General features: G+C 41.7%; 1 protein-coding gene across 1 annotated transcript; it reads left to right on the forward strand.

The window, feature by feature from the left end:
• The first annotated feature begins 629 nt into the window (after positions 1-629).
• znf365.S (zinc finger protein 365 S homeolog) lies at positions 630-20,364 on the forward strand. Its single transcript, XM_018228394.2, has 5 exons — positions 630-886; positions 3,516-4,261; positions 16,448-16,628; positions 18,159-18,196; positions 19,548-20,364. Exons 2-5 carry the CDS (start codon positions 3,543-3,545, stop codon positions 19,798-19,800), a joined length of 1,191 nt encoding a protein of 396 aa, XP_018083883.1. The 5' UTR covers positions 630-886; positions 3,516-3,542; the 3' UTR covers positions 19,801-20,364.
• Positions 20,365-20,866: the final 502 nt, after the last annotated feature.

The following is a 20,866-nucleotide window of genomic DNA, read 5'->3' on the forward strand; positions in this document are numbered from 1 at the left end:
AAGCAGGGGAAGGCAGATCGGGAAGATTAGTCGCCGTGAAGAAGAGGAGATTTGTCGTCTGGCGACTAATCTCCCCAAATCTGCCCGTGTGGCCAGACCCTTAAGGGGACTTGTCACCCAATAAAATAATTCCAAATCCTATTTTTATGATGTTAGCACACACTATATTAATGATTTTATTCACGTTTCTTTTAGTCTTGGAATTCACAATCACATCAGGCAGGCAGCAGCCATTAGGGAGTGGGTCTGGTCCAGTTTGGGTGAATGAGGGCCCATCGGGTTTTTTTCCGGTGTCCCACTGGCCCAATCCGACCCTTCGCTCTTTCAATAGCACTGGCATTTCTAAATAACTATAAATCCACCGAACGTTTGTAATGAATGGATATTGGAAAGTTACTTAGAATTACATTGTTAAAATAACCTTATGTTTGGGATGAATAGTGGACCTGTAAAACTGATGATTCCGTTATTTTCTCGTTCCCTGCCCCGCCACTGTGGGATTTAGGGCATCAGCGAGGAGCAGCTGTGATCATTAGAACATATCAATGTGTTCCCTCGTTATTGGGAGTCATTTAAACCCCGTTCTTATTGTGGTTACAGATTTCAGCAGCTCACCGACTAATCTCCGTCTGCTGCTGTGCTGGAAGGTGACATAATCCCCTCGTCCCTTCGCTAACAGGCTGGGATACAGCACCGGACCAATCAGATGGCATCGCTCAGCAACCAATGAAGGGGCAGCTTGCATCCCCAGCCAGGCAAAGGCTTTGGGTACCCAAGCATCAGAGCTCCAGCTCGGCTATGTGCGAGTGTCAGCCTGCGCCTGATTTACGGCTCTGCTGAAAAGGGATTGATTTTTTTTTTCCCAGCAACATCGGCAACAAGTCAGGTAAGTCCTGCAGGGAGGGTGATGGGGGTGCTCCTACCATTTATCATCCTGCACTCAATACTCTGGCAAGAAATCACAGCTTTAACATTAAGCCTACAAAGCAATCATTTCCCCTGTCAGTGCATTCCCCCCTCCCTCCCCAAGCCAGCTACAGATGAACCACATCTCCCAGCATCCTCCAGCCCACAATCAAGGGATAAAGCATGCTGGGGGTTGTAGTCCAGCAACAGTTGGGGGAGACTCAGGGAATCACTGCTATTAAGCTTGGCCAGATGTCAGCCATGACACTTCCCTCTGAAACATACATCATTTATGTGCGTGATCAGGGACCGGATCTAATGGTGACTCCCCTACTCCTTAGTCGCCCCCTTTCATATAGGGAATATGATCACCCCGTTTAATGTCACAATTACAAAATTGTTATTATAAACTGAACCCCCCTCCAGCATCACAGTTGCAAATGTTAGGTAAAGATATGGGATCCGTTATCTGGAAACCCATTCTCCCATGGACTCCATTTTATCCAAATAATGCAATTTTTTTTTTTTAAATGATTTCCTTTTTCTGTGTAATAGTAAAACAGTAGCTTGTACTTGATTCAAACTAAGATATAATTAATCCTTATTGGAAGCAAACCCAGCCTATTGGGTTTATTTAATGTTTACGTGAATTTCTTGTAGACTTAAGGAGTGAGGATCCAGTTTACAGAAAGATCTGTTATCTGGAAAACCCCAGGTCCTGAGCATTCTGGATAACAGGTCCCATAACTGTATTTATAAGTAGCCCTTCACCCACTGTCAGTCTGCAACTCCCAGCATCTTGCCAGCTGAGAGCTGCAGTTGAACAACCCTTGAGGGTCACAAGATGGATATCTGAATAATGCCAGGCTTTGATAAAGTGCTTGTGGATATACTGATAGAGGTACCTTATGTTTTTTTTTAACTGCATATTTTGATGTCAACCTAATTCAGGCAGTTATACCAGATTGTCTGTTTTAGTTCTCAGTTCTCCTTATTCCACAGTCCAAGCTTTAGCATACCTCCCGACTGTCCCGTTTTTAGAGGGACAGTCCCTCGTTTGACAGCTCAACCCACAGTCCCTCGTTGTACTGGAAAGTCCCAATTTTCTCTGCACTGAACAGGCAGAAAAAGAAACAATGTTTCAAAACTTAATTGGCTTTTGGCAGAGAGCCCAGAATAACAATTTTGAGATAAGCAAAGAAGTAATTGTAACAATATAAGATAACAGGTCTCTTGGGAAATGCCGCTCCTTAAGTTACTGTCAGTCATTAAAGGGATAGTTACACCATCTTAACAGGTTATCACGACCATGTCATTTAAAGGCACCTGTTTGTTATGACACTTTTATTTAATTGAAAATGCAGGAAGATGTTAATTAAACATGGAGGGATTTTCAGCGAAACACCCCCAAACGCATAAGAAGTCAAGTTAAGTCCATTTTAAGCAAATATTTCCAACTTTTAATTTTTCTGTGTAATGAAACTGGCAAAATTCCCGGTCCCAAGCATTCTGGATAACAGATCCCTATACCTATACTGTTGAAATTCACTGTTTAGCCCTAAGAAATGAGGTTCTGCCACGTATGGTGGCCAAGTAATTTTGAGCCCCAGCAGATTTTTAAGGCAGCCTCATAGTTTGGGAAGTTCAGGGTAAAACTCATCAGTAATAATGGGGCCCTTATCAATTAGTTAGCCAGGCCCTGACCCCATGGAGACCCAGCTGTTAGCCTACTGGTTTCTTGGATCATTTGGGTGGTGGTTTTTGCCAACAAATAAAATGGAACCCCAATAGAAATAAAGGCTCCTTGCATGAAACGCCACACACTTGATCCACCCCAGCCGCTAGTCAATTATTGCAAACCCCACCCTGATCCACCTTAGTCACCCCCAAGTGTTCCATCCATGATACTCCCAAACTCTGTCCACTCACCACCCCTATCACAGACCACCACTCCAGCTTTTCTATTTTGGGAGGTCCCCCTCTGCAACCAGCATCCCTCTGGTTAACCTCTATGCTTCGCTGTTGTTAGATCCAAAATGTACGTTTTTGGGGCTGTCTGTTGTATTAATTCCTATGATAGAGAACAGAGGATATTGATATTTCTATTAGGCATTCACTGAATCATTCATTTTCTGAATACCATATCCTCTACAAAGGGTTTAGTGAATCTGAATCAAATCAGAGCCCTCCTTTGAATATTAAAACTGGAGGAAAAAAATGACTTCAACTGTAAACAAATGATTGCCCTCTTCGGTTTTCCAGAAATTTGAGGTCATGTGAATTTAAAGGATCAGACAGGGGCGTAACTATAGAGGAAGCAGACCCTGCGGCTTCAGGGGGGCCCAGGAGGTATAGGGGCCCCATGAGGCCCTAATTCATATACAATTTCAATAAATATTGGAGAAACAAGTCAACCTCTAAACATTTTGGGGGCCTGAAAAATAATTTGCTGTGGGGCCCAGTAATATCTAGTTACGCCACTGGGATCAGATATGGTTTGGCTGAAGTCTTAGGTTTTTGCCGAATCCAAATCCTGCAAAAAGAGCCAGGAATTTAGGATTCAGTCTGTGCATCCCTACTGATTATATGTTGTATTTTTTTTATGTCAGAAATTACATCTTTGGGCATTCGAGGTGATGCAACAGAAATCATTCGAAGGAAGTAAACCCGCATGGCCAGACTCTGTGAGAAATGGCAACTTATACAAGCCTTTCCGCTGCCCCCAGTGTGGAGAAAATGCCCGTTTCAGAAGCTTGTCTTCCTTGAGGGCGCATCTAGACTACTTGCACAGCTATGAAGAAAGGTATTTTTATGGGAAATCTGGCATTTTTTGCTCCCTGAAAGATAACGACCTTAAAGCGTCCATAGGACCTCTTCAGGAAACGCAGATAAATGCTACAGACGACTTAAAACCAAAAAGTAGATCTCCATCTTTTCATGACATGACGAACGAGTGCAGAAAGATAAGCGTTCCCATGGAAGTATCTGAAAGACCTTCACCTCTCCCGAAAAACCCCTATCCTACCGACTCTCCGGGCCTCCATAATTCTCTCTCGGAGTTCCCTGCAAACAGGACTATGCTGGAGCAGCGAGAGATGGAGATGCTTGACCAAATTGTAGAAACTGTGGATAAGACCATTGAGAAAAGAATTGAGAAACTGAATAAAGAACTTTGCCTAAAAACGTCCGAGCTGCTGGAAGTTCGGGCAGCTTTTCTACAGCTCTCTCAGAAGAAACAGGAGGTCCAGCGTCGAGAGCGGGCACTGAGTCGGCAGGTTGACGTTGCTGTTGAGTTGATTGCAGTACTCAGGCAGCGGCTCACTGAATCTGAGCAGGAACTCCAGAGAAAAGAGGAGTAAGTATGATAAAGTGTAGGGATAAACCGAATCCACTATTTTGGATTCGGCCGAACCCCCGAATCCTTTACGAGAGATTCGGCCGAATACTGAACCGAATCCGAACCCTAATTTGCATATGCAAATTAGGGGTGGGAAGGGGAAAACATTTTTTACTTCCTTGTTTTGTGACAAAAAATCACGCAATTTCCATCCTGCCCCTAATTTGCATATGCAAATTAGGATTCGATTCGGTTCGGCCGGGCAGAAGGATTCGGTTGAATCCAAATCCTGCTGAAAAAGGCCAAATCCCGAACCGAATCCTGGATTCTGTGCATCCCTTATAAACTGTCTGTCGGTTAAGGTGGCCATACACGCACCAATATTATTGGCCGACTCGAACTGGCTAGTAAAATTTGATTATTTTCGAACACCGGACACTGTCAGTGCTGAATCGTCAGATACAGGTAGAATACTATAGTTTCTACATGTTTATCTGATTATTCAGTTCTACACGTGTGTATTGAAACAAATAATTATATCTTAGTTGGGATCGAGGACAAGGTTCAGTTTTACTATTATAGAGAAAAAGGAAATCGTTTTTAAAAATGTTAATTACTTGATTAAAATGGAATCTATGGGAGATGGCCTTCCTGTATTTAAATGTTTTCTGGATAATAGGTTTCTGGATAATGGATCCTATACCTGTAGTACAAGCCATTGATCAGAATATAGATGCCCCAGTGTAAGTAATCTTATAGGGCAATGATTTCTGGCATTTTACATTTTTTCTTAGCAAAAAAGCCATCTAAAGTGCCATTTTTCTTTATCTCTTTCCGACATTCTGCCTTAGATCTTACCAAAGTTCGCCTGTCAATCTGATTATCCCAATTACAGAAACCAACAAAGAGAATGTTGTGCGTTCTGACATTTTTGAAGGCATGATCGGGGGTTGGCATATACATGATCTATATTTGCTCATGGCCTTGAAACTTTTCTATAATATTGGGGCTCATTTGATACAGGAGTGCAAAGTGATGTTACAGCCAGGTGATGTGTTCTGATCTTTTTCGAAGGCTTGTAAGGTTGTAAATAAGCTCTTATGTTTGCTTGTGGCCTGTAGAAAGTGATGCTGTTGAAACTAAGAGTAAAACTACACAGGAGATTTTGATAAGATTTTGTGGGGCAGATTTCATCTGATCTCGCTAGGCAACACCATGGAGCATCATGCAACACCATACAACAGCATGAGATTTGTTGGATGCTACAAAATCTGATGCCCCTATACAATGTCGGACTGGCCCACCAGGATACCAGGAAAACTCCTGGTGGGCCCAGGTGTCAGTGAGCCTCTTGCTTCTAAACATTTAGTCTATTTCATGGTCATTCCCTATTTCTTTATGGGGAAAAAATGCTTAATAATGGAAGAATATAGTAAGTAGATATAAAAAACTAGGAGAATAAAAAGGTTAAATGGGGAGAGGAGGAATAAGGGTTTGGAAAGTATGTCCATGGTCTAAGGTTCCAGTCCGATACTGTCCCTATAGCTAGAATGTAAATTCAAATCAGATAAAGTCGGATGGTGTAGTTTTTCCTGCATCTACATCCAACAGTCAATGTATTTCAATGGGGAAAAAAAGTCCACAAACAATGTAGAAAAATCAGAAGAGCAATCCAAAAGCAAAAGTAGTCGTCAATAAAGCACCTTGCAGCAGGAGTTCTGTTTTTGGATTGTTCTTCTCATTTCTTTAAATTGTTTGTGGACACACTATAGACCAGCGGTGAGGTCTAAGAGGATTGTGTTTAGTAGCCGGCAATAAAGCACCTTGCAGCAAGAATTCTGCTTTTGGATTGTTCTCCTCATTTCTCAAAATTGTTTGTGGACACACTATAGACCAGCGGTGAGGTCTAAAGGTGGCCATAGATGCACCGATAATATGGCATGAAACTAATTTTCGTCCGATATTCAGTGCGTATATGGTGGGAGACGAGCCAACCAAAATCGTCAGAAGACTTGGATATCTGTTGGCTTGTCGATCAGGCTGGCCGGAAAAAAATCAGGCACCTTTAAAGACACCCGAACATCAGCCATTGTTAGTGCTGAATCATCAGATACAGGTAGAATTCTATTGGTTCTTCTTGTATACCTGACAAATCAGCTCTACACGTGTGTATTGAAAGAAACAATCTTTCCAGGAAAGATCTTTTCCAGGAAAGATCATAATTGTTACGTCTATGTCCACCTTAAGAGGATAGAAGCACCATGGCATTAGGTTTGGAATACCAAGAGTTGGGGAAAAAAAGCAGTCAGACACCATCACATTTTATCTTCATAAAAATCTCCATGTAGTTTACACATTGGATTTTTGTAACATTCCTATTATATTGACCCATGCAACTGCAACCTCATTGTAGGATGTGTTTGGTCGATCCGACATCATCCTACAAGATCACCTATGGAGTGTTGCCCTTGTACTATTGGGGCTAACTTGGTACAGGAGAGCAAAAGGATAAAAATGAGTAAAAAAAAATGAATGGTACAGGTATTAGGTATTACCATTGCTTGAGATATTTACCTTACTTCTTGCCATGTTAGAAAACATTGGAATGATTTGTGACACATGATATTACAATGAATGAACTGAGAGAGAGAAGTAAGAAGTAAAAGTTGGCTCAGTGATCCAGAAACTCAGTTCTACGCGTTAAAAGCATTTCTTATGTAAATGTTAAATCTTTGCAGGCTTCATGCCAATAAATTATTATTCGCCATGTTGGTTGAATTGTCACTTAACTATAATTTACGACTGACAAACATCCAACAACATATGGTTCTCCATTTGTCGCTAGTATCTGTAAAAGTTGGCTGCAAGTGTCAGGGTACAGCAGGGGACTGGGACACCAGGGCCCCACCCAAAAACCTTAGACCAGGGGCCCACCAAAAAAAACCTTAGACCAGGGGCCCACCAAAAAAACCTTAGACCAGGGGCCTACCAAAAAAAACCTTAGACCAGGGGCCCACCAAAAAACTTTAGACCAGGGGCCCACCAAAAAAACCTTAGACCAGGGGCCCACCAAAAAAACCTTAGACCAGGGGCCCACCAAAAAAGCCTTAGACCGGGCCCACCCAAAAACCTTAGACCAGGGGCCCACCAAAAAAACCTTAGATCAGGGGACCACTCTCAGTACTATTATTCTTCTTATCCTCACTCAACATCTATTCTAATCTCTTTTTTCTTTACATACTATAATCTATTATTCCATCTATTTAGCCTCTTTGTTCTCATATAAATAGGGAATGGCTATGACATAGGCCAAATGTTTAGCAGCATCAGGGTCCACTGACACCTGGGCCCACCTGGAGTTTTCCTGGTATCCCAGTGGGTCAGTCCGACATTGGACCCTGCTGCTGCAAGGGGGCCTGGGAAGTATAGGGGGACCCCTGAGGCCAACATATATTGGTAAAATAGGACAACCTCTGGATATATTGGGGGCCCTAAAATCAATCTGCTGTGGGGCCCAGTAGCATCTAGGTTTAGTCGCGGCCTGCCCTTAATTCATATAAAGGTTGTATATCAATGATTCAGGAGCTTCATGAGTACCTAGGGCTAAGGCAAATGTTCTCAAATTTCAGGGTATGTAGGAAATGAAAACATAATTTTTTCCATAGTGACTGGTCTCCCCAGCCAGTGCTCTGTGCCCCCCTGAATGGGGCAGCACACAGTTCCACCCAAATGTTATCTCAATAGTGGGCCAGTCATCACCACTATATGTTCGGGGGCATATAACAATAAAATGATGATGCCATTGAAGAGACCAGTGAAGGTCCTGAGCAATCTGAGAGGTCTATGTTTGGTATCCAGGCCTCCTTTTGGACAGGGTATGAAAGCTGCAACAAATTTTACTTTGTAGTCACAAATGGGAGGTTATTGGGCTTAGGACCAGTAAGTTCTCCCACTCCCATCTCAGCAAACCCATTCTGTACAGAGATAGCTTTATGCCTCGGGGCTTTATTGTGCTGAAATAGGAAATGGTATTTCCCAAACTGTTACCTGGAGCACTTTCTCTGTTGGTGAGTTTTCTGGGGCCACTGCAATGAATTCTTATCTATTTGTACAGAAAATGATTTGAGTGGAATAAGTAATATACGTCATGTTTTCACACTTCATGGGCAGAAAGTAGTGTGGCTGCGAGAATGAGCGGGTGAGTGGGTAAATAGAAGGGAAAGGTTAGACGTTCTATTATTAGTATACACTCATTACTAATGCATACACCAGTGTCTTTGTGCATCTCCTATTTTGCAGATCTAGGGAGGAATTGTACTTGAAAGCTAAGCAGCAGCTAGTAGGTTGTTTTTTTTTTTTAAAGATTTCACAGTAGGAGCACATTCTATTTGCAGGGATTTGAGGGAGATAGTCTGGTGGGAAGGATACAGTAGGAGTTGTGGGGAATTGTGTATATGCTTTTTTATTATGGATTTAATGATGGCTTACTCTTGGCATACTCGTTATAAAAGTGGGAAATATACATAAAGAACAGAGAGAGGCCCCTAATATCACCCCATGGTCTGAAAAAAAAACGTTTTTAAGAAATATATTTGTTTTATTTGATATTTCTAAAAAGGGATGTCTGTCCAACCTGATGGTCTTCAGTTGTTTGTTGAGTCCATGCTCGCAGTACCTACAGACGGGTTAAGGAGTGCTGGGGTTGGTAGGCTAAAGCCATTGCTTTCTGATGGCTTTGCCTCTCTTGACAATCAATTGGAAGTCTACCGGACTATGTGTAACATCTCTTCTAACTGAGTAGATTTATTCAGATATTGAAAATTCCTTCTACAGAGGTCCATAGCAGCCCTTGTTTGTAGTCAGACAAGCACACTATTTGATCCAGTTGTTGGCTAAAAGAACCAAGTCCACATGCAGACCCAACACCAGGAGAGTTGAGTGTCACTCAGTTTCCCGGTCTCCTACCTGTCTGCTAACGTAACTGGCCTAGTAAACAATTAATAGTTCACTTGGCCAATCAGATTGCCATAGAAGGGGCCCTGGAAATGGACAGAAGTCATACTTGTGCTCAATTTCTAAAGAGGACGAGCTCCTTATGTCCCTGCCTAGAGACCTAATGTGCTGAGTGCAGCTTAGGAGGGCATTCCTGATCCATAAGAGGATTCTAGGGAATCTGGGAAGGTATGGATTAGTAACATCCGATTAAATATAGACATTACTGTGCAAAATATCTGCGGTGTCAGCTTTCGACCCTGACAAGTACAGGTTACAAAAATATCCAGTATTGATTTGCTGAGGACATTGGGAGCTGTAGCTTGCAGCAGCTGCTCGACCACAAGGTTGACATTCTACTTGGTTACGAATGTTAAGTATTTATAATTTTATGTATAGTTGATTGTACAGCATAATATTTTAATTTACACAGATAACCATACACGGTCCAGTTAGTTTGATTTATAGGCACTTTGTAGGAATGGCTTGCTCCCACCGACTCTTTTTAATATAGAGAATCCTAGCTGCTGTGTTTATAGATTTAAAGGAGAACCAAACCCTAAAAATGAATGTGCCTTAAAATGCCATATTTTATATGCTGAACTTATTGCACCAGCCTAAAGTTTCAGCTTGTCAATAGCAGCAATGATCCAGGACTTCAAACTTGTCACAGGGGGTCACCATCTTGGAAAGTGTCTGTGACACTCACATGCTCAGTGGGCTCTGATTGGCTGTTGAGAAGCTAAGCTTAGGGCTCGTCACTAATTATCCAGCAGAAAATGAGCTTCCCCTGTAATATAAGCTGATGCTACAGGTTTGCTGATTATTAAATTCTGGTGCTAATTGCACTGGTTTCTGTGCTGCCATGTAGTAATTATGTGTATTAATTACTAATCAGCCTTATATTGTGACATTTCTATTCTATGTGTACTGTATATTGTGAGTGGCTCCCTAAGCTCAGTAAGTGACAGCAGCACAGAGCATGTGCAGTGAATCAGCAGAAAAGAAGATGGGGAGCTACTGGGGCATCTTTGGAGACACAGATCTTTACTGCTAAAGGGCTGTGGTTGCCTTGGGCTGGTACAGAAGCACAAAACATAATGTACAACATTTATAGCCAATTCTTTATTTAAGCTTTAATTCTCCTTTAAAGGAATTGTTCAGTATAAAAATAAAAACTAAATAGATAGTATGTACAAAATAAAAAATGTTTCTAATATAGTTAGTTAGCCAAAAATCTATAAAGGCTGGTGTGACTGGATGTCTAACATAACAGAACACTACTTCCTGCTTTGCAGCTTCCTTGGTTGCCATTGATTGGTTACCAGACAGTAACCAATCAGTGACTTAAGGGGAGGCACATGAGTCATATCTGTTGCTTTTGAATCTGAGCTGAATGCTGAGGATCAATTACAAACTCACTGAACAGTTATGTCCCATGTGGCCCCCCTTTTTTCACTGACTAACTCAGAGTTAGAGAGCTGAAAAGCAGGAAGTAGTGTTCTGGCTATTATGTTACACATCCAGTCACTCCAGCCTTTATACATTACATTTTTGGCTAATGAACTATATCAGAAATTTTTTTTTATTTTGCACAACCTATTTGTTTTTACACAGTTTTTATTTTTACACTGAACTGTTTCTTTAAGTTTGTACTGCACATTTAAGTTGTTGTCAGTTCAAATGGCTAGCACTCTGATAAGGCGTATTAATAATTTCATGTGATGTCAAATCACAAATGTAAAGGAGATTGTTCTCCTGTAGGCGAATAGGTTATGGAAACGGTGCAGCGTAGGGATGTAGCGAACTGTTCGCCCGCGGACTAGTTCGCGCGAACTTCGACCGTTCGCGTCCGCCAAATGTTCGCGAACGTTTGGGAACGTTCGCAGTTTGAGTTCGCATTCGATCGTTCGACCATTCGACCATTCGAATTCCTTCGACCGCTAAAAATCGAACGATTTCCATTCGTTCGAACGATTGTAAGCATTCGATCCAATGAAAAGCATTCGATCGAATGGCTTCGATCGTTCGATTCGAATGAAAATCCTTCGATCGAACGATTAAAATCCTTCGATCGTTCGAATCGAACGATTTTAGCGGTGTTCGCATTTTTTGCCGGTGTTCGTGAACGGCGTTCGCGAACACCAAATCGGCAGTTCGCTACATCCCTAGCAGCCAGCACTGTAGACCCATCATGAAGATTCTCATAATAGTAATAAGTTTTCTTATAGTGTAAGATGTGTATGCACAGTTTTTGTGTTGTTAGCCATTATCAGTAAACTTGTACAAATGCTGTCTCAGCCAATTCCTTTTACAGGTATGGGACCTGTTATCCAGATTGCTTAGGACCTGGGGGTTTTTTTTTCTGGATAATGGATCTTTCCGTAATTTGGATCATCATACCTTAAGTCCACTAGAAAATCACGTAAACATTAAGGGGCCGATTCACTAACTTCGAGTGAAGGATTCGAAGTAAAAAAACTTTGAATTTCGATGTTTTTTTTGGGCTACTTCGACCATCGAATGGGCTACTTCGACCTTCGACTACGACTTCAAATCGAAGGATTTGAACTAAAAATCGTTCGACTATTCGACCATTCGATAGTCGAAGTACTGTCTCTTTAAAAAAAACTTCGTCCCCCTAGTTCGCCATCTAAAAGCTACCGAAGTCAATGTTAGCCTATGGGGAAGGTCCCCATAGGCTTAGCTAACTTTTTTTGATCGAAGGATATTCCTTCGATCGTTGGATTTAAAGGATTTAATCGTTCGATCGAAGGAATAATCCTTCGATCGTACGATCGCACTATTTGCGCTAAATCCTTCGACTTCGAAATTCGAAGTCGAAGGATTTCAATTCCCAGTCGAATATCGAGGGTTAATTAACCTTCGATATTCGACCCTTAGTGAATCAGCCCCTAAATAAATCGAATAATCTGGTTTTGCCTCCAATAAGGATTAATTTAATCATAGTTTGGATCAAGTAAAAGGTACTGCTTTATTATTACAGAGAATAAGGAAATTATTTTTAAACATCTGGATTAATTGGATAAAATGCAGTCTATGGGAGACAGCCTTTCCTTAATTCGGAGCATTCTGGATAACGGGTTGCCGGATAACGGATTCCCATACCTGTAGTTCTATTACATTTGTATTAATCATCCGTAACTGTAGAAAACGAGGAGCATTCTGAGAACGAAGCGATGAAATGTTCCATAAAGTGCTAACAGCATGTTTAGCAGAGCCTTAGAGAATTGCAAAAGACAAGCTTCAGAGTGTGAGAGCGAGGAAAAAGTCTTCATTCCCATAGGGATCCGGCTATTATTGGCAGCGCTTGTTACTGTGCAATGAGGCTCAGAGAAAACAAACACAAGCACATTAGGTTATTGTGCTTTTTCTGAGATGCCGATGTCCCACCTTTTCTCCCGGAGGCGACTAGATGTTTTTCAGACTGCAAATAGCAGGGTTGGGCCTGCAAACAACTATTGTTTCAACCCCGTAGATCTGTAGATATTTTTGGGGTATGAAACAAATAAAGGATTTAGTTCAGCATTTAGCCAAATCCTAACTGTTCAGTTGAATCAAATTTGATCCCTTGAAGTCCTGTGACAACTGAATGGGACTTTTTTTTTACATTGATGGATTTATTTATTTTTTTATTGTACTCAAATTGTAAAATGCAAATTTTAGGGTTTGGATTAAGTTCAGTTTTCAGCCATATCTCTGCTGGAGAATTCAGTATTTGGCCGAACCACTTTTCCCAACTTCTTTTCTGTTTTTTTGGATCCACAACTTTAAAACCATCTTGTGTTAGACGAGAGCAGACAGAATATTAGACTTGGCCTCAGACATAGAATCCAACTAAACCCAACATGGTATTCTATTGATTCCCAGTGGTGCCCAAGGGCTCTTTAACCTCTCTGTATGATCCTATTCTAGTACAATATAATTATCAAGTGTTTGAATAATTAGCCTTTAAAATAAAATCCTGGGACAGTAGTGATGTGCGGGACGACCCATGGGTCGGCCGGATTCGGGCTGACCTCGCACTCCTCTTCACGGGTGCGGGTTGAGCTCTTCTCCTGCTGTCCCGTCCGCCACCTTCAAATGCCGGCTTCCGACTTCCAGCTTTATTGCCGCGCGCCTGCTCACCCTGCCCCTTTTGTGATGTCATAGGCAGGGCGGGTCTATAAAAGGAAGCCGGAATTTGGATGCGGGTGCGGGTTGTTGGAGGGTGGGAGGGCACATCACTATGGGACAGCCCTAGTCAAGAAGACATCTTGTTAGAAGTCTGTTGTTATTAGTCTGTTATTAGTCTTTGTGACAACAAAAAGGGGACAGGCACCCCTTGACAAGCATAACAGGCAGCCATGCACTGGTTTTAACCTTTGTTTCTCCCCAAACATGGGTAGAAATGACGTATTTTATATACTGGACTTACTGCTCCAGCCTGAAGTTTCAGAATCACCGTATCTCTTCACTGGATATGGTGAGTTCTCCCCTAAGCTCAGTAAGTGACAGCAGCACAGAGCATGTGCAGTGAATCAGCAGAAAAGAAGATGGGGAGCTACTGGGGCATCTTTGGAGGCACAGATCTTCCCTGCTAAATGGCTGTGGTTGCCTTGGACTAGAGGCCAGCACGGAACCAATTTATGAGACCTGGACCCAACCCGAACCCGCAGCCCAAACCCACATATTTACCCACTTGGATCTGCTACTCGACCCCGTCCTACAACTGCCGTATCCGCAACCTGATCCACAACCCGCCGACCACCAATAAACAGGAAGTGCTGTTGCTGCAAACCGGAACTGACATCATCAAAAGTGGGCAGCGGCAGAAAAAAAGTTTTGTAAAATTTTAAATATAGTAAATACAGTAAATATAGACAATATAACATAATATGAGAAATATAGACAAGACCCGCAACCCGACCCGCATCTATACCTGCAACTGAAAATCCTACACTCATTCCTACAGGGTACCCGACCCGCTGCAGGACTCTACCTTGGACTGCTATAGAAATCCAAAACATAATCCATGTCTAGACTATTTTTTTGTTAAGCTTTTAGTTCTCCTTTAAGTCACTGATATTAGATAGAATCGATATAAACTCATTTTCATGGCACACCAGATCTATGCAAACAAAAACTGAACTTTTACCTTGGTGGCTGCCAAGAAGCATCTAAAGTTTCCCAAATGGTTTTTGCAGGAAAACCATATAAAGCCAGAAGGGAGATCACTAGACATCTACAGTATCTGCACCCAGATAAATCCATATATTTTGATATTCATATCATTTTGCAGTGTAAAAAAATATATATTTTAAGGACAAGGAAAATGAAAATTGTTGGCTGTGCTAGTGATTACAATGGTGAGCTTTTTTCCATGGGATAATGCTTCTCTTTCTTGAAAAATTAATTCTGGTGGAATATACCTAATAGATCCGAACTGCCATCTTCGGCTGCTTCCCAACTTCCTTCTTAGCTGCCCAGAATCTTAATCATGATTATCTACTTGGATAAAGAACATTTTCTAATTGGGCCTAATTGTTAGTGGAGTACCACAGGGGTCTGTCCTTGGTCCTTTGCTTTTTAACTTGTTTATTAATGACCTGGAGGTGGGAATTGAAAGTAATGTTTGTATTTTTGTTGATGAGTGTGCAGAACTATAGGTTCCTTGCAGGATGCTGCCACTTTGTAGAGTGATTTGATTATATTTGAAAACTGGGCAGCAAACTGGAAAATGAGGTTCAATGTTGATAAATGCAGGTTATGCACTTTGGCAGAAATAATATAAATGCAAGTTATACACTAAATGGCAGTGTGTTGGGAGTTTCCTTAACTGAGAAGGATCTAGGGGTCTTTGTAGATAACAAGTTGCCTAATTCCAGGCAGTGTCATTCTGTGGCTACTAAAGCAAATAAAGTTCTGTCTTGTATAAATATTAGGGATGCACCGAATCCAGAATTCAGTTCAGGATTCAGCCTTTTTCAGCAGGATTCGGATTCGGCCGAATCCTTCTGCCTGGCTTTTTTTAAAAGGGCAGTGTTACAGGTGGATCCCACTACATCAGTGTCACTGCGAAGTTCACACATTGTTAAAACAACTATCTTATATATAAGATAGTTGTTTAAACAATGTGTGAACTTCGCAGTGACACTGATGTAGTGGGATCCACCTGTAACACTGCCCTAACATTCCCAAGAGCCTATTAACTAGTTTCACATAGTACTCTGTTGCTAGTTTAGGAAGCTCATAGCAACAAAATCCTTTATATTTATACAAATCTTGCTTTACATAATTCTGCTCTCTCTCATCAGCACATACGCCGACAGAAATGAAATGGTTTATCCAGTGAAAAATGGGGGATTGATATTTATTGTGTTTGATACCGAATTGTTTCTCAATAAGAGACACATATGTAATATTAATAACAATATGTAGCATACCTAGATGGATTGAGTAATATAAGGCTACATTGTGTCTTGTTTTTAACTAGGGGTTTGGGAACTTGTTTTTAACTTGCTGTGTATTTTTGAACATATGTTATACCTTGCCGATATATGGTGAATGAATGTGTTAATTGTTTAATTGATTTTGTCTGCAACCATGATTATATGAATCATTTGGCACTTTGAGAAAGGCCTTGGGTAGGCCGAAACGTCAGTCCTGTGTAACTAATAAATTATTTATTTTTCTCTATAAGACCTGTGAGTGCGGATCTTTCTACAGTTGATCGTAATATTGTAGTAAATTGACCTGCACTCCTTGTTTGTAGTGAAAAAATCGATGTGCTTTATTCACAAATGCATTTCCAAACGTTTCGGTCCTCTCTGAGACCTTTTTCAAGGAGTGCGGGTCCATATACTACGATGTATTACAAGATTTGACCCACGCACCAATCTTCATATTCTAAATCCGGAAAGAGTGCGCCCACTGTATTGACATTATATATATATATATACAGGTATGGGACCTGTTATTCAGAATGCTTGGGACCTGGGGTTTTCTCGATAATGGATTTTTCCGTAATTTTGATCTTCATACCATAAGTGATACCAAGAATCATGTAAAAATTAAGTAAACCCAATAGACTGGTTTTATTTCCAAGCTTCCTGGATTTTTGTTTTTAGGATAACGGCTCCCATACCTATATACTGTATACATATATATATATTATATATAAAACTGAAATAAGGTTTTATTATTTTGCAGGCAAGTTGTTTCAATAAACCATTTTCTGGAGGCAGCGGCTGAAAAGGAGTTTCATGGTAAAAGGCGACTACAACGGTTCATTGAGAACCTGCTACTGCGAGTGGAACTTGCCGAAAAACAACTGGAATATTATCAGAATCGTCAAATCAAGAACAGCCAAGCAAATGGCGGTGATGCGATTGTGAGAGAACATCTTTTTATGTCTACATATTTCTGCACCCCTTCTGATCTCTGTAGCTAAGGGAAAAATACCAATATTGATACTTTTGGGGGCCTGTGAAATTGGGTCTGTCCTAAAACACTGGAGATAAACAAGAAGAAGAGAATGATGGGCAGTAACGGAACTAGGTGGGGACGGGCCCTGGTGCGAGCCGTTCAGCCGGGCCAGCCCCCACCCTCGTCCGTGTGATATTTCTCTGCGGCTGCAGCCGACTCCAGCCAGCTGCAGCGTGCGCGATCTGCCGGGGGGGCCCTGCGGGGGTGCGGGCCCTGGCCCAGTTGCACCCCCTGCTCCCCCGGTAGTTACGCCCCTGACGATGGGTTAATAGGAAGTTCAGGCTGGACACTACCAACGTGCTACAAAGGGAACACAATTTGCTTCATTTAATATTTGGGGGGCAGCAATAAGGAAACCCCAGCAGTAACTGCATCTGTGGCAGAATAGTTGGATTCAATTCCTGATATCAGCACAGGAGAGAGTAGGCAAAGTTTTCTGATAGTGCTGGAGTACAAAAACTGATCTGCACTCAGAGTGACTGTGTTAGGTCGCATAGGTAAATGCACACAGGGATTGCAATTCAGGGCTTTAACACTTGAGAGTGCATTTGTGCCCCGAAATCCACTCCATGGGGCAAATTTACTTACCTGCAAAAATTCGCCAGCGATGGCTTCGTGCATATCGCAACACTTCGCCAGTCATAAATTCGCCTGGACACCGCTATTTCACGAAGATCCAAAGTTGCGCACAGGGTACCGAACTCTTGCGAAGTTGCTCTAGTGCAATGGCCGAATATGTTGCAGCAAATACATTACACTACACAAGCCCAGGGAACCTTAATAAAATTAGATAGAGTTGTTATATTGCCCTACTCATGTGCCCACAGTATAGTTAAGTGCCATATGTAATCAAATGTAGCGGGGAAGAAGGGTACCCAAAATAAAAATTTGATCTTTTTCAGCCTATCACCCTGTAAAAAGGAAAAGACGCCAGCGTTTTTTGTGACTTAGAAAAATTTTCAACAAAATTTCAAGTAAGTCCTAACTACTCCATTGCACATCACCTGGTCTGAGGTGTTGAAGGCAAGTCTGGCGATAGAGGTAACGGTCAGTAAAATCAAAAACGTAGTGAATTTGCGTAGTAATCCTCTTTTGCCATAGCGAAAATTCTCCTGGCGTTAGAGTGCGAAGTTTGCCAGAGTCTATCTCCTTCGCTAGCGAAATTACCCAGTTTGTAAATCACCAGCGTTAGCCACTTCGCCCTTTAGTAAATTTGCCCCCATGTGTCTGGCGCAGTCACTCTAGGTGCAGATACAGGAGAGAGAGTGGTTTCAGTTTGGAGGAGCTGATTCTCAATTTGTGCTTATAGGCAGCGCTGGGCCAAGCCAACTGGGCACCCTAGGCAGCCTGGTCGGCAACCTCACCCCATCCCCAGTGTGTGTGTGCTTTAGGTATTGCTAGAAGGAAATTTACATGCTGAATGTTTCCTTTTTAGGTTGGACCTGTTCCAGCTAACAGGAGAAGCAAGTGCCAGTATGTATCATATGACTTTATTTTGTTTAAAACCTTTGTTATACACTATGCACTTACACTATGTGGACAACTCAAATTATTGGAAGTGGCCATTTCAGCCACTGTCATCATTGCTGCCACATAGCATCGGACTGGGGGCAGCTTCTGGGGCCCCCCACACCATCCCCCGGGCCCCCCAGCCGCTAATCTTCTCACTCCCCCCCCCAGGCACGTACCTCTTTCTAACATGTAAGCGCGACGGAGTTCAGAGAGCGGGAGTGCAGGGAGCAGGTCCAAAAGAGTCAAGGCCCAACGGGTTTTTCCCCAGTGTCCCGTCGGCGCAGTCCTACCCTTATGTCACTATACAATTACATTACTGACAATTCCATGTTTCCTTCTTTGGGGGGACTCCATCCCTGTTTCCGCTTGATAATGCCCACATGCACAAAGCCAGGTCCAAACAGAATAGGTCAAGATTTTAGATGTGATTGACCTCAACCCAACTGAACATGTGTAGGATGAATTGAAAAGTGACTACAAGCAAAGCCTGACTGCCAACACCAGTGTCAATCCTTAGCAATGCTTTTGTGGTTGTATGGAAGCAAATTCCAGCAAAAAGGATCCAACACTGGAAATTATCCAGTAGAGGCAAAGGAGTCTCAACTTCACATTAATCTCTTTGGTTTGAGAATAAATTGTTGGACAGGAAGTGGTCCACATGGTTTTGGCCAGATAGTTCGTAGAACGTTTAGAATAGTGATTGGATCATCACATTGGGGGTCTGGTGACTCATGAGGACCAGATTTGCACTGGCTTCTGTCTCAACAACCAGACAGAATTTTAGGCTGGAGAATGGAGGAACGCAAACAATTAAATTAAATGCAGCACTATAAATAAAGTAATGAGTGGCAACTATATGCTGTTTGAACTGCATTGTATGAAAAAGCACATAAACATTCCTGAAAAAAGTGCCTATTGGAATCATATTACAGGTATGGGACCTGTTATCCGGAAAGCTTGGGACGTTCCAGATAACGGATCTTTCTGTAATTTGGACCTTCATACCTTCAGTCTACTAGAAAATCATGTAAACATTAAATAAACCCAATAGGCTGGTTTTGCTTCCAGTAAGGATTAAGTTGGGATCAAGTACAAGCTACTGTTTTATTATTACATAGGAAAAGGGAATCATTTTTAAAAATTATGTATATTGTATATTTTATAATGTATATTTTTTAATAAAATGGGAGACAGCCTTTCTGTAATTCAGATCTTTCCAGATAATGGATCCCATAGCCTGTGCTGTACTAATGCTGTGTTTATGGCAAACTCCTTACTTGTTTTTTTTATTAAACTCTTCATTTTTTGTTAGAAACCGTGGCAGTTACCACCCCGGAAATGTTGCTCCTGATGCCAAAGCTCCATCTGCACAGAAAGGGCGATCCTATATCAATCGAGTGGGGATACAGCCAATGAAATTGCTCCACGAGTCTTCTGACTATCCGAGGGAGCTCTGGAAGTCGCAGAAGAAAGGCGATCCTCTGGTGTCTGCCAGAAAGCTACACAGCAAATCCAAACTGGGGAAGAAATCAGGCCCATGCAGTAGTGTTTACAAGCAATATTAAATTTTACAGTTATATTTTACATATTAATAAAGCCAGAAAAGCATCTCTCTGAGGGCCATTCTACAAGATTGTTGGCATATGATGTCCAAGGCATGTTGCTATGTCTGTACGCAGCATGATTGGATATCACTTGCATTTCAAATGCCCGTGTGATGCTCCAATTTAACATGAATATCACATGAGAAGACGTATTTTGTGAGCAATCAGCATGTAGGAAATGGTCCTAGGTTTCCTTAGGAAGATGCTACTGATTTGTAAACAATTTTTAATGATAAGAGCTGTCTTTAAGGTGGTGATGGGGCAGCTGGGACCCTCAACACATGTAGGCAGGAACCCCTACTGAGCAGTAGCTGTAAGTAGTAATAGGGTAAAAATAATTGACCAAATACGTATGTATTTTTCAGATGTGTATGCTGCAACATGTAGCCTTTATGAAGGCTCTACTGCTCCATGGGATCATGAATTGTACGAAAAAGTTGTGTCATAGGAAAGGGATGGTTCACCTTTACCTTAACTTTAAGTATGTTATAGAATGGCCCACTCTAAGCAACTTTTCCATTGGTCTTTGTTATTTATTCTTTATAGTTTTTAAATTATTTACCTTTATCTTCTCACTCACTTTCTATTCAGGCCCTCGCATAGTCATATTCCAATCTCTTATTCAAATCAATGCATGGTCGCTAGGGCAATTTGGACCCTAGCAAACAGATTGATTAAAATGCAAACTGGAGAGCTGCTGAATAGAAAGTTAAATAACTCAAAAAACACAGATAGTAAATAATGAGAACCAATTGCAATTTGTCTCAGAAAATCATCATACTTGCAGTTAACAGTGAACAACCCCTTTAACAGCAAGATTAATAGTCTCTGGGAAGGGAGTGTGACTGTAGGATAGCAGGTATAGTAGGGAGAGATGGTGCCTATAGTAACAGTGGATAATAGTCTCTGGGAAGGGAGTGTGACTGTGGGATAGCAGGTATAGTAGGGAGAGATGGTGTCTATAGTAACAGTGGATAATAGTCTCTGGGAAGGGAGTGGGGACTGTGGGATAGCAGGTATAGTAGGG

This window comes from Xenopus laevis, chromosome 7S (assembly GCF_017654675.1).
Source record: "Xenopus laevis strain J_2021 chromosome 7S, Xenopus_laevis_v10.1, whole genome shotgun sequence".
Taxonomy (NCBI): Eukaryota; Metazoa; Chordata; class Amphibia; order Anura; family Pipidae; genus Xenopus; species Xenopus laevis.